The following is a 14,932-nucleotide window of genomic DNA, read 5'->3' as shown; positions in this document are numbered from 1 at the left end:
CGTGACAGAATTTACCCCTTAGGGTAACTTGAGGATAGATGAAATAATACTTGGCAGATATTAAGTACTCAAGTAAAATTTAGCTCTTACCATTACTTCCAGTAGTAGCAGTAGTAGTACCAGTAGTATTAGCAGCGGCGGCGGCGGCAGCAGCAGTAGTAGAAGTAGAAGTAGTATGTATACAACGGTAAACATATAAATGTATAAATTTCTGGTTCTAGAAAATCTTACTATTGTCTTACAGTTACTTTTTATAGATAAGATAGGAGAAATAAGTAGTATTTACATTTCAATTGTTTAAAACTTTAAAATGCAAATGCCATAACCATTGTTCTAACTGGACTGTGCAGGCATTAGGTTAGTTGTGGCCCACTTAGCACCTGGGAGCTGCTTTTCGTGTTCTGTTGTACTGGGGTGCCAGAGATGAAGAGTGTGACAACTGATTCCAGGAATTCTTGCGTGGTACTTAAATCTCACCAAATGGAGGAGCCTAGGGGTGCTTGGTGCTGGTATTAGACACCATTGTCAGAGAGAATAAAGAAAATGCTTTCTGAAGATAAACATAGGGTGGTAATAGATAGCCTTTTCAAAAATGACTAATAGCCCTTATGCCAAAGAAGTTTGGCAGTATCTAACTCAAGATATCAATTTGTCAGAAGAGGAAGGTGTAAGTTTTCTGCAGCTAGACTGGGTTGCTAGTTTGCTGACACAGGAGTTAGAGTTTGAAAAACAGTAATTGCTGCTACTAAATATTTTTTTTGGAAAGTCCCCTTCCAAATAATCTAAACCCCTTTCTCCCCTGCCCTACATGCAATGTTCATAGCAGTATCTTCTAACTATTGAGTTTCCTCATCTAATTCAGCCTTTCTACTATTCAATTCAGTAGACAGCTATGGCAAACAGTTTGTGAGTCATTTGATGTCTACTAGGGAGAAATATAGAACAAACAAATCTGTTCTTTTCCAGGCCAAAGCCTACCTGAGGATTGCTACCGAAGTGGTAAGAAGATTGCCACCACCTCCAGAGTGATTCCCCAAGTGTCTTGGAAATCCGCCCGGTGCTTGACAGTAAGACCTTTGGAAATCAGCAGTGTGGTGGTGAAATCTACAGAAATAATAGCAATCATAGTTGTTTTCTTGTATTTCTAAAGAAATAATGTCTTATCTTCAAATTTGATTTGCTAAACAATGACTTAACAAAGTTTTTACATACCGATGCTTACTGCTACATTTAGGAATTGTTTTGCAAGCTGTTGTGTACCAGCTTCACAGAACTGCATTTTATTTTATTGAACTACCCCTTAAGGAATCACGAGTTTATATTACAAGCCCAACCTTCAGTTCAGGAGAGAACTGTGCTCTTTTTGCAAGACTACAGAGTTAAAGAATTTACTGAATGTGAGTATGGATGTTAAGTGTGACATCTCTCCATCAGGCAGTTTGGTCTGGGTTTGAATCCTGCCTCTAGTACTATCTTGGACACATTCTTGTTCCAGATAAACCTCTACTTGTTCATCTGGACTAGACTCTCCCCTAGACTTAATAAATCTCAATCTCCAGGGGTGGAGTCTGGACATGTGTGTTTTTAACAAGATCATAATGATTCTGATTATGATGGCAATACTAGTAATAATAACTAACATTTATCACGTGTTTTCTCGTGTCCTTATAGTTAATCTTTCATTCATATGAGTGGGGTACTGTTGTTATTTCCACTTTACAGATGGGGAAACTGAGATATGGGAAAGTTAACTGTCTTCCTGAAGGTTACTGTCTAGCAAGTGGAGGTTTGAACTTGGGCAGTTGGATACTGGATCCTTCCTTTTGTACACCAAAGAGCATTTGTTTATTTCAAAAGAGGAGTAAGATTATAGTATTCAGAATTTCCTCAAACTTATTTGACCATGAACTCTCCCAACCTCCCCTTTAGGAGCATTTCTTGGAGTTCATATTTCAAAGAATATACCTTGAAAAGCATCTTGTCTGATTGAGGCTGAGAGAGAGAGAGAGAGAGAGAGAGAGAGAGAGAGAGAGAGAGTGAGAGTGCCAGTGCCAGTCAAGGGTTCCCAAGGTTATAAAGCTGCAAGTACTGATAAGAGTCATTAGTTAATCCTTACTTACAAGGAGGTGGTCTGTGACCTTTGGCAAATGCCTGAGTTCCTTTGCTCTGTAGTTAAGCAGCCAGAAAATTAGGTAAAGAGTTACATGTCATTATAAACATGTTTTTGCACACTTATGCTCACATAAAAAACTGTGCATGGATGTTTATAGCAGCTTTATTTGTAATAGCCAAAACAACCCAGAGTTTTCCAATGGGTGAATGATTAGAAAAATTGTGGTATATCCATACCATGGAATACTACTCAGCGATTAAAAAAAAGAACAAACTATGGATACATGCAACAACCTGGATAAATTCCAGATAATTAGGCTGAATGAAAAAGCTAATCCGAAAAGGTTTTGTACCATATGATTCAATTTATAAAACATTCTTGAAATGATAAAATTATAGAAATGGAGAGCAGATTAGTGGTTTCCAGGGGTTAAGGAGGGGATTGGTGATGGGGGAGGGAATTGTATTTGTGGCTATACAAAGGCGACATCAGAAATCCTTGTGAGGATGGAAATGCTCTGTATCATGACCGTACGGATGTCAGTATCTTGATTGTGAAATTGTGCAACAGCTTTGCAAGATGTTACCATTGGAGGAAATTGGGTAAAGGGCACAATGGAATCTCTCTGTATCATTTCTTACAGCTGCATGTGAAGCTACAATTATCTCAGAATAAAAATAAGAGTATAATTTTAAAAAGCAAACTTGCACTGCTGTGTCTGAACTGAAATCTCCTGGACCAAATTATCCATGCTAATTAAAATCATGAATAAAAGTATTTGTGGACACACAGTAATCATCATTCATCACTCTGAAAAGGAAGTAACTTTAAGTTGTAGATATGTATTTGTATTTTATTGTCTTTTTGGAAGAAGGCCAATGTAGATAATCATTGAGTATTTCTAAATACGAAAAAGCAAGTAACTGAACCAAGCTTGACTTTACCTGGAAAAAGAATAATTTAAATAAGCTCCAGAGGTGCTTAAAGTCTTGTACCAGAATTTAATACATCTCATGGAGAAACGGGAAAGATAGACTTCACTCATAAATATACAACTTAGAGAAGATTCACATATATAATCACCTGCTCCCTTCTCCCTCACTTACTAGTCTCTGCAGATGCTTCCAGGAAAGCCACTGAAAAAGATTGTGGTTGGGGTTTATACCCAGGTTTAAAAGTGGAGGAGGGGAAAGTAGGTTTAAGAGCAAGAATGAAGCTTATTCTAAAGTTTTTGCCCCTGGTAACCTTTGCTAAGCTTCAGAGAGCTGACTTCAGATAGACTATCAAGCATAGCTAGTCTGCCTGTTGCTAGGGGTAATATTTATTTCCTCATTCTTCACATTTCCACAGAGTGTAGAGAATTTCCATTCCCCTGTCCAGGAGGGAAAGGCAAGCTCCCCCACTCACTCCATCCTGGGGAAAGAGGAGTGACTCATGGGCAAATTTCTTTGTATCTGTGTTTCTTTGATTTCAGCCAAATCCTGAGCTTTCTGAGGTAGGCTACAGGAAAGCCTGAAGCTGTCCGCCTCTGTCTTGGACTTGGGTAATAAGCAAGTCCATCTAATTTAGAGGTAGGGTATTTGGTAGCCCACTGTGGTCACATACCCTCTAATCCAGCTTTTTGTCAGTAATAAAGCTCATTTTTGTTTGAACCATTATCTGGATTCTGTGTCTCTCAGTTCCAAACAGGGGAGGAATCCCCCCAACCAGACTCCAAGGAAACACAAAATACCTTTCTAGAATCCTATAAAGTTAGAACTGAAGAATATATTTCAGATAAGTCCACCACTCTATTTGAAGCACCTCTAGTAAAAAATAAGTTCATTAATGGCCACAAGTTTTTTTTGGGGGGGGAGGAGGGAGAGTGAAGGGAGGTTATTATGATGTATACTACATATGCAGTAAAGCACAGAAGACATAAATATACAGGTCAATTAATTATCTACAAAGCGAACACCCATGTAACTACCAGCTAGGTTAGGGAGGAGACCACAACAAGCATCCCCAAAGCCCCAGTGTTTTCCTTCACAATCACTATCCTCTTCTTCCCTTACAAAGTTAACAACAAACTGATGTTTTAGCACCTAAGTCTGTACCCTTAAACATTATAGTTTTGCCTGTTTTTTTGAAATTTATATTAAATGGAACTATACAGTATTTTGCTCTATATTAACTGCTTTTATTTTGCTCTATACTGACTGCTTTTCTTCTGTATTATATTTCTGAGATGCATGTCTATTGTTGCATATAGCTGTGCTTTATTCATATCCTTTGCTGTAGAGAATCCCATTGTTTGAATAAACAACTTACCATTCCACTGTCTAAATGGATATTTGCATTGATTCCAGTGTTTTACTATTACAAATAATGCTGCTCTGAACATTCTTGTATATATTTTCTTGGTGTTCATGTGCTTGAATTTCTGTTGAGTTATTTCTGGGAGTGGAATTACTGGTAGTTGTTTAGTGGTATCTCATTGTGGTTTTAACTTGCATTTCCCTGATTACAAATGAAGTTGAGCACCTTTACATACAGTTATTGGTTAGTTAAATATCTTCTTGTGTGCAGTACCATTCAAATTTCTTGCCCATTTTTCTAATGTGTTGTTGGAGCATGTATATATTCTTATATTGTTGATATGAATCCTTGTCAGTTCTATGTGTTGCAGATATCTTTCCCCCTCTATGACTTGCCTTTCACTCTCTTAATGGTATCTTTTGATAAACAAAGTATCTTAATCTTAGTGTATTCAAATTTATCATTATTTTCCTTTATGATTGTTGATTTTTTTATATATAACTCAAAGTCATGAAGATATTACCCTATATTAACTTGTAGAAGCAATTGAGTTGTTTTGCCTTTTACGTTTTGTTCTACTGTCCGTGTGGAATTGGCCTGTTGGTTATTAGGTAAGGTGGGTGTAAGTTTCTCACCAGGTGGACATCTAATTGTCGCTTGTGAGACTGTGTTTCCCTTCACTATTCTGCAGTATGCCACCTCTGTTGTAAATTAAGTGTTTGTGTTCCTGTGGGTCTGTTTCTGGGCTTTGTATTCTTTTCCGTCGGTGTATTTGTCTGTCTTTGCACCAATAACTCACTGTCTTGTTTATCATCACCTTGATGTTCTTCAAGAATACTTTGGCAATTCTTGATTTTTTGCATTCCCATATAAATTTTAGGGCCAGCTTCTGAAGTTCAAAAACAACAACAACAAAATACTGGAGAGTTTCAATTTTGCTTAGGATGGAGAAGACTGGAAAGAACATCGTACCCACCCTTACAATAAGAAAACACTGTATGATCTACAAAATCATAACTTTTAATTAAACTGACCAGAGAACCTAAGTTACAGTGCAACATAGTAGCCTGAAATGTAAGGAAAGACAGAGCCCTCCAAGGAGACAGGATGTAAGGATTTCCCCGCCTTTGGCAGAGCACAGACAAAAGACATCAAGCTCCCTACAAACAGGTAAGACAAATTCAGTGAAAATTTTTAACACATTGCTAAAAGTTGAGTGTGGATAACAGGAGAATCTAGAACCCCTGGAAGCTACTAACAGAAGGGGAGTTTACACCCCCTTATAGACTTTTCTCTATGGACTTCACTGGGTACCTAAGAGAAGATTTGAGCATGGGGTAGGGTACTGAAAAAAGCCTTTCTTAGTGTATAGGCCTGGAGGAGAAGAGCAGTTGCTTCTGTGAGAAAAACAGAGCCCTGCCTGACCTCCCTTCCCTGTGGAACAAATACTGTAAGTCACTGGGGGAGGGCAACAAATCTTGTTGTCATCAGATGAAGACCCATTATGACTGGGGAGAGGAAACAGAAAAACCCTCTATTCCTAGAGGAATAGGAAGAGAAAGACATCCTGGCCCCAGGGACCATTAAAAATATCCTGTCCTTGGGGAGAGGGAGGACCCCCGAGAAAGCCCAATGACCAAGGCTCAGGGACACGGGACTTGCCCAAAGCTGAGGCTGAGCCAGGACAACTAAGAACCCACTGCCCCACAGCAAGCTAGCAAGCACTAAGTATCAAGCAACAGCAGTCTACTATTGGAGGAGGGAGCAAAAATGTGAATAGAGAAGGTCAAAAGCTAAGGGTAGAGCAGGAACAATAAGAAAAAATCCTTTGGCAACCCCATCCTTCAACTTAGGCACAAGGTAATACCAGAGAGATCTGAAGCCAGTGGTGCACTTTAACCATAACAACAACAAAACCTAAATAAGATCAACTCCTGATGAAATTGACTCAGTGCTGCACCTTAAGTTTCTAGCAAAATAAGAGGCATACCCATTTTCGGCTATAAATGCTATTTACCTCAGTCTTTACTGTCCTACTCGTGATAACCAGTATTTAATGAAAGAATTATAAAACATAAAAAGCAAGAAAAATAGACCCCCTACTTGATAGACAAAACATTTAACAGAACCAGACACAGAGATGACTCAGATGTTGGTACTATCAAATAAAGACTTTTAAATGGCTAATTAGTATGTTAAAGGGGCTAATGGAAAAAGTGAACAACAAGCTTAATTAGATGAGGAATTTCACAGAGAGACGGAAACTATAAGAACAAGTAAAATAGAAATTTAAAAAGTAACAGGGAAGAAGAATACCTTTGGGCTAGTTAGTAAACTTGACACAAATGAAGAAAGTGTTGATGAACTTGGAAGATAGGTAAACAGGAAGTACCCAAATTGAAGTACGAAGAGTATAAACAGTTTAAAACACACATACACACAAATAAGAGCTGGGGATAAATTGTATCTCATAAGGAGAAGAGGAGGAGAGGGACCTTGGGACAGAACAAATATTTAAAGAGATAACTGCTAAGAATTCTCTGAATAAAATAAAATTTATTAAACTAGGGAATTAACAAAACTCAGAAAGTTCCAAGTGGGATTTTAAAAACCTAGATATATCATATTAAAACTGCTGGAAAAACAAGGATGAGAAAATCTCAAAGGCAGTCAGTGAAAACAATTCACACTTTTTTCAGACAAAAGCTAAGAGAATTCATTAATAGCAGGCTTTGCTGTAATAAATGCTATATACGAAGTTCTTAAAGCAGAAGGAATAGAATACCAGATAGAAATTTTGATCTGTACAAAGAAATGAAGAAGATCTCTGAAAATGATTAAAAATAAAAAAATACTTATTGACTTGTTTCTGATCATTTTAAAAGACAGTTGACTGCCTACTACTACTAACATTTTTAAAAATGAGGTTAAATAATAAGCCAGTAGTAGAGATAAAATGGAATCCTAAGTACATAATCCAAAAGCAAGCAGAAATCAAAGTATAAAAGGAATGAAGAACAGTTAGAATGAATAGAAAACAGCTAGCAAATGAGAATTTTAATCCAAACATATTGATAATTACAATGAATATAAATGTTCAAAACAGACTAATCAGAGATTGTCAGAGTGGATAGAAGAGCGAGACCCAACTTTATATTGTCTAAAAAAAAGTCATTCTAAATATAAAGACACAAATAGATTAAAAGGAGTAGATAGAAAAGATATACAGTGTGAACATTCATCAGAAGAAAGGTGAAGTGGCTGTAGTAGTATCAGGTACGGCAGATTTCAGAATAAGGAACATTACCAGGAATGAAGAAGGATGCTCACTAAAAAAGAAATAACTTTAATGTCATAAATCACCAAAGGAAATGTATGTTGTAGTTGTAAATTGACAAAGTAAACTCCAGTCCCACATGCCATCACTGGCAAAATCTACCCAACATTTAAAGAAGAAATAATGCCAGTTCTACACGAACGCTTCCAAAATATAGAAGAGGAGGGAGCACTTCCCAACTCATTTTTTGAAGCCAGCATTATCCTAATACCCAAACCAGACAAAGACAGTACAAAAAAACCACAAATACTCGTCGTGGGCATAGATATAAAAATCCTCAGCAAAATATTATTTAATTGAATCCAGCATTATATAGAAAGGGTAATGCATTGTGACCAAGGGGGTCATTTTCCTGGGAATGCAGGGTTGGTTCAACATTTGAAAATCAATCAGTGTAAACAGCAGATTAAAGAAAAAAAGAAACTGAAGGACAGACCAAGGAAGAAACACCATATGTTTCTCTAAAAGATGTAGAAAAAGTGTATGACAAAATTCAGCATTTCGGATAAAAATTCTCAGCAATGTGGGAATAAAAGACAACATTTCCTCTCTTATAGAAGGCATCTACAAAAAATTTGCGCTTAACATCTTAACTAATGGTGAAAGACTGCTTTCCTCCTAAGAAAGGGAACAAGGCAAGGTTCTCCAGGCTCACCACTTTTATTCAATATTGTACTGGAGGTCATGTCAGTGGAATAGAAAAAGAAATAAAAGCATACCTATTGGAAAGGAAGCAATAAAGCTGTGTCTTTTCACAAGTAACATGATTGTCTATGGAGAAAATCTCCCAAAATATACACAAAAGTAACTAGAACTAATAAGTAAATTTAGTAGAGTTGTAGTATCCAAAGTCAATATACAAAAATGAATTTTATTTTTATATATTAGCAGTGAACAATTGGAATTTGAAATGAAAATAGTACAATTTATAATAGCACAAAACATGTAATATTTAAATATAAATCTAATAAGATATGTGCAAGATCTGCTATGCTGACATACAAAACACTAATGAAAGAAATCAAAGAAAACTTAAATAAATGGTGGGAGATACCATGTTTATTGTTTGGAAGACTCAGTATTGTTAAAATATCTATTCTCCCCAAATTGATCTATATCCAATGCAATCCCAATCAAAATCCCAGGAGACTCATTTGTTGAAACTGACAACTTGATTCTAAAATTTATATGGAACTAAAGAGGGTCCAGGAGAGCCAAAACAGTTTCCAAAAAGGAAAATTAAAGTCAGAGGACTTACACTACTTGATTTAAGATTTATAAAGCTACAGTAATCAAGACAATGTGGTATTGGTATAAGATAGATAGACCCATGGAACAGAATAAAGTGTTCAGAAATAGACATATACAGATATGACAACTTGATTTTCAAGAAAAGTACCAAGGCAACTCAATGAGGCATAGATCATCTTTTCAGCAACTGTGGTCAGTTAGACAGCTTTTTACAAAGAAATGAACCTTGCCTTGTACCTTACACATCTACAAAAATAAAATCAAAACGGATCATATACCGAAATGTAAAATCTAAAGCTATGGAACTTCTAAAAGGAAAACATAGGAGAAAAATCTTCATGATCTTGAGTTAGGCAAAGACTGCTTAATTAGGGCACAGAAAATCGCTATAAATCTATAAAAGAAAAAGTTAATAAATTGTACTTCAGAAATTTAAAACAGCTATTGGAAGAACATAATTAAGAAAATTAAAAGGAAATTTACAGACTAGGAGAAAATATTTGTAAAACATATCTGACTAAGAATTTGTATCTAAACTATATAAAGAACTCTTACAACCCATTAATAAGAAGACAAAAACTCCAATTTTAAAATGGGCAGATAATGTGACTAGAGACTTTACCAAAGAAGATATACCATTGAAAAGTAGCATGAAAAATACTCAACACCTTTAGTCATTAGGGAAATGCAAACAAAACGAAACAAAAACCCCACAACGAGATACCACTACACAGCTATAAAAATGGCTACAATGAGAAAGACTGACCACACCAAGGGTCGATGATGATGTGAATCCACTGGAACCTTCATACACTGTTGGTGGGAATGTAAAATAGTACATTTACATTTGGAAGACAGTCTGGCACATTCTTAAAAAATTAAAGATGCACTTACCATACAATCGAACTCTTCTGCTCCTAGATATTTATCCAAGAGAAACAAATATATATCCACATGAAGACTTACATACAAATATTCCTAGCGACTTTATTTTATATTTTCCAAATGCTGGAAAGAACTCACATGTCCACCAAGAGGTGAATGGATAAACCAAATTGTCTGTAACTATGCAATAGAATACTTCTTAGCAATAAAGTGGAATGAATTATTAAATCTTAAAATGAATTATTAAATCTTGAGAGTGAATTATTAAAATGAATTATTAACTCTTAAAATAATAGTGCTGAATGAATGAGGCAGACAAAAAGGGTACAACCTGTGTGATTCTATGTACATACAATTATAGAAAATGCATACTTTACTAGACAAAGTAGATCAGTGGTTGCCTGGAGATGGGTACTGGGAGAGAAAGGGTATGGAGAGAGAGACAGATTAAAAAGGAAATGAGGAAACTTTGGGAAGTAACGGAATGGTCATTAACTTGATTATGGTGAAGTTTTCACAGGTATATACCTAGATCAAAACTCATCAAGTTGTGCACTTTAAATATGTTCAGTTTATTGTGCATCAGTTATACTTCAATAAGGTTAGTAAAAAAAGAATGATGTATTCATGAATTGATTTCTGATATTGGATTATACTTTCCAGAATAGTATTTTTATAAGAAGATAACCCTTTTTAAATGCCTGAAATGTCACAGTTGCCATGTATAGTTGTTTTCAAATCCCTTTTTCAAAGTCTCTCTTCATTTTTTTAACTAAAGATACCTTTTTGAACAACTAGATGAGCATTGTCTCTTCCTTGTGCCAGTCTGAGTGACTACTGATGTTTGGAGTTCAGATGGAAACTTGAAGCATAATCAGTTCAATAATTTGCTTTCTTTTCTTACTTTTGGCACATCTGCTTGTATGACCTGAAGCAGCAAATTGTTTTCACATTTAAAGCTATTTTTAAATAATTTGGCTTAAAGTCTATATAGAGTATAGTATAGAATTTGGTCATATACCACTTTTCTAATCAGAAACTCTTATTTGAATAATAACATTTAAACCCAATCTTCAGTTTAAAGTATATCAATGCTTTGAAAACCTTGTTAACGTCTGAAATTAGATGGCCTATATAAATATTGATGTGCCATACTTTCAACTTATTAATTGAAAAGTAGCTGACTTTTATTCCCAGGAATGTCAGGTTTATAACAACAGATAACTTGATTAATACATAAAGGATGTTTAAAACAAAAGAATATCCTTTAATTTAAAAAGAAGACAAAAAGTGGTTGTGTTTTTGAAGATTTTTGCAAACTGCTTTCCTAGTCTTTATTATTTTTAATCTTTTGTAGATATTTTAAATTTCTGTCATTGTTATTTTTTGTTTTAGCCCATTTATACCCCATGCCTTTAGTAATTTTAATACTGTAGGTTAGTTTGGACCTCTACAATAACATCAGTTGTCTTTTACAAATTGAATGTATCAAGCAATAATGATTTTTTTGTTGTTATTTATTTTGAAATATAAAATAGGAACAATAAATTATCTTTAACTGTATCTGTTTCAAGCATTAAAAAAACATTTTGTAGAATATGGGTGTTGCAGCTGTTGAACTGTTGTTTAAACATTATTTCTCACACTGTGCCTAATGGATTTAATTATGGTTCACACACTTGTTTCTTTATCATCTCTTCAGATGGATGTATACATCTGTATACATGTATACAGATACATTGTAAACCACCATGAGAATATGCTATTAGGCTGTCTTTGCGGATGAAAGTATTTTCTAATTATGTTGTAAAAGTTCCTTGCAAATAAATTCCATTAATTACTGGCTTTCTCTTGTAGTTCACTAATCTAGTTACTTACCGAGATCAAGTACAAAAGAAAGCCAAGATATTCAAACTAAAAGGCCTTATTGTGACTGGACCCAAAGGTCAACAATAGTGATTAGTCTAAAATCCATTTAACATTGAGAAGAACCAATCAAAAATATTTCTTCAACTGTTTCCCAGCCCATACTTGTCCATAGGGAGCTTCTACTTTAATTGAGGACACTAAGCTATCACAAAGTAAATGTTAAAATGAATAAGAGCTGAACTCTAAGTACATTAGTAGTTTTAGGGAAATGGGTTGGAGAAAGAAGATCTGGAATCAGGTTTGAAGAACAGGGGATTAAATAGGAGGAAATAATATGAGCAAAGAAATGGGTGTAAGTGGGCGGAATATAGTGTCTCCTGGGGAGCTGTGGGAAAACTAGCCTACTTAGAGATGTAGTTTCATATTTGGATGCCATGGGTAATAGGATAATAGGATGGGAAAAACTGATCAGATTACAGAGAGCCTTGAATGACATGAAGTGCAGTTCGACCTTGACACAACAAGCAGTCATAAGATTTAAAAAAATATTTTTATCTATAATACATGCCTTACAGACAAAATTTTAAAGGTATAAAAAGAAATTCCATGAAAAATAATTCTCCCTTTTAATAGAGCCTAACAAACTGATTTCAAAATTTACGTGAAGAGTAAAGATCCAGGAATAGCTAAGAAACTCCTGAAGAAGAAGAAAAATAAGCAGGAAGACAAGGAGGCCAACTTGTCCTACCAGATATCAAGACACTATAAACTGACAGTAATTAAGACGGTGTTAATAAAAGATAGAAAATTGACAAATAGAGAACCTAGAAACAGTGTGTGCATATTTCAATATCTGATTTACGACAAAATGGGTATTGCAGATCATTGGGGAAACAGTGCTGGGACAGAAAAAAATGGATCCCTACCTTATGCCATATAAAAATCAATTTTAAAAGTAAAAATTTAAAATTTTGCAGAAAATATAGGACCTTGTGACCTTAGGAGTGTAGAATCTCTTAAACAAATACAAAAGAAAAGAAAAGATTGATAAATTTGGCATTACGTTAAAATTAAGAATGTCTCTTTGGTAAAGGACATCATATAGAAATTGAGGAGATAAACTGGAAACTGAGAGAACATATTGCAGCGCCTATAACTAGTTATTCCTAAGAATTCAAGAATTCCTACAAATCAGTAAGAAAATTTAAAAAGGATAGCTTAATTGAAAACTAGACAATAGAAACAAAACAGGCATTTCACAGAAGAGAAAACATGAATGGCCAGTAAACATAAGAGAAGCAGCTCAGTGCCAGTAGTAATCAGGAAAATGCAAATCAAAACCAATGAGAGGCCACTTATACTCACTGGATTGTAAAAATTAAGAAGTCTTATAAACCAAGTATTAGAAGGGACATATCCTAGACATTGGTGGTAAAACGGTAAACAACCACTTTGAAGAACACTTTGTTATAATATTACAGTCACATAACCTACTACTCTGTTCTTGGTATTTCCTAGAGGACTTCTTGCACATGTGCACCAGAAGACATATAACAGTGTTCATAGCAGCACTGTTCGGAGTAGCAAAAACCTGCAAATAACCCAAATGTCTGGCAATAGAAGAATGGATAAATTCATTGTAGTGTAGTCACACAGTAGAATATTCTGCAGCAGTGATAATGAATGAACTACAACTACTTTTTAAAAATGGATGAATCTTAGAAACATAATGTGCAAAAATGGCAAGTTACAGAAGACTGTTTACAGTATGGAGATCCTATTTCAGCAACACCTTTGCAAAGACATCTTATAGAACTCAAAAACAAGCAAAACCAACTAATTTCTGATTTAGCAATATAAACATATGTGATAAAATTTTCTTAGAAACTCATAGGAATGATAAACATTAAAATCAGGGAAGAGTTACTTTTAGGGTGAGAGACAGGGGAGTGAGGCATGAAAGGAACACAAAGGTAAATACAGTGTTGGTAAACTAGTTTGTTTTTTTTTAACTTGGGAGGATGGGTGGAGTCACTGATATTGTTTTGTTTCTTGTTCATATTCACTTGTACATATTCTTTTGAGTGTATGATGTAACCTTAAAAATATCATTTGTAGAAAAAAATATATTTCCTCCTTCTGCTCAGTCAACCACCCATTTCCCTTCCACAGAGCCTTGTTAAATAAATTGTGGAACATCCCTATAGTGGAGTATCATGCAGCTTATGAAAGAGACTAAAGGCACCTCCATATGTTCTGAAATGGAATGATCCCTGGGTTATGTTGTTAAAAAGTACGTGGAAAGCTACAACCTGCATTAAAACATACACACATGCATACGTGTTTGTGCATGTATGGGTCAGCTATCTCTGTCAGGTAACGAAGAAACTGGCTCTCATAAGTTCTTGACTCTGGAAGTGACTTATGGAAGCCATATTTTTAAAAGGTTGATCCAGCCACATGTAGGAAATGAGGGCCATGGTGATGGGCTGGGGATACGAGGGAGGGGAATTCAGTAACAAAATCTGGGAAAGTAGGGAGACCAGCTGGAAAACCATCACAGGAAGAGCTCCCTAAGGGAACCAGGGCTGGAGAAGGGTGATGGAAGAGCATGAGGAAGTGAAATGTGTATTTTGGCACCGTAAATGATTTAGCAGTTCATTCTGCCTAGTTGCTGTTCCAAAACCCAACAGTCTAAAAAGTCATGTGAAACTACATTTTTAATCTATTGAATGCAACTTATTTTGTTATCCTATTTCTCACCTGTTAAATTCAAGGTGTGGTCATGGAATGTCACAGCCCAAATAGATGGTGTTAAAAAGATTTTGTGGAATCACCTTTTACATTAAAGCCACAGAGGGAGAAATCTCTATAAAGTCTGAAGTTCTTCCTGATTTACTCTGTATAAACTATATTTTGATCTTTCATCCTGAGAAGGACTTAATTGATAAGTCTATGGTGGGATTATACAAATGTTTGCCTACTAATGTGCCCTTTGTAGCAATGGCAAAAATACCCTCCTAACTGGATATTCTAAGAAAAAGTACTTTTAAGGCAGAAAGTATTATATTATTCTCTTGACACCTATAATTAAATTTAATGAAAATGTTATAAACTTTTTCTTCTACCCAATCGCAGTGTATGAATTTTTGCATATGTATCCACAGTTATGAATTGAT

At 35.3% G+C, this 14,932-nt stretch overlaps 1 protein-coding gene across 2 annotated transcripts in view; it reads left to right on the top strand.

Annotated features, from left to right (window-relative positions):
- Positions 1 to 14,932, top strand: part of NUBPL (NUBP iron-sulfur cluster assembly factor, mitochondrial) — a 297,899-nt gene that overhangs the window by 239,353 nt on the left and 43,614 nt on the right. Inside the window, exon 12 of one of the 2 annotated variants that reach the window (XM_073800566.1) lies at positions 967 to 5,581. In XM_073800566.1, coding sequence (XP_073656667.1) covers positions 967 to 1,029 — 63 coding nt within the window. In that variant the 3' untranslated portion in view covers positions 1,030 to 5,581. Of the gene's footprint in view, positions 1 to 966; positions 5,582 to 14,932 lie in introns of those variants that run through there. The other variant, XM_073800565.1, reaches the window with a different exon arrangement.

The sequence above is a fragment of the Tursiops truncatus genome, chromosome 2 (genome assembly GCF_011762595.2).
Source record: "Tursiops truncatus isolate mTurTru1 chromosome 2, mTurTru1.mat.Y, whole genome shotgun sequence".
Classification (NCBI taxonomy): Eukaryota; Metazoa; Chordata; class Mammalia; order Artiodactyla; family Delphinidae; genus Tursiops; species Tursiops truncatus.
This window is presented reverse-complemented; position numbering and strand designations above follow the sequence as displayed.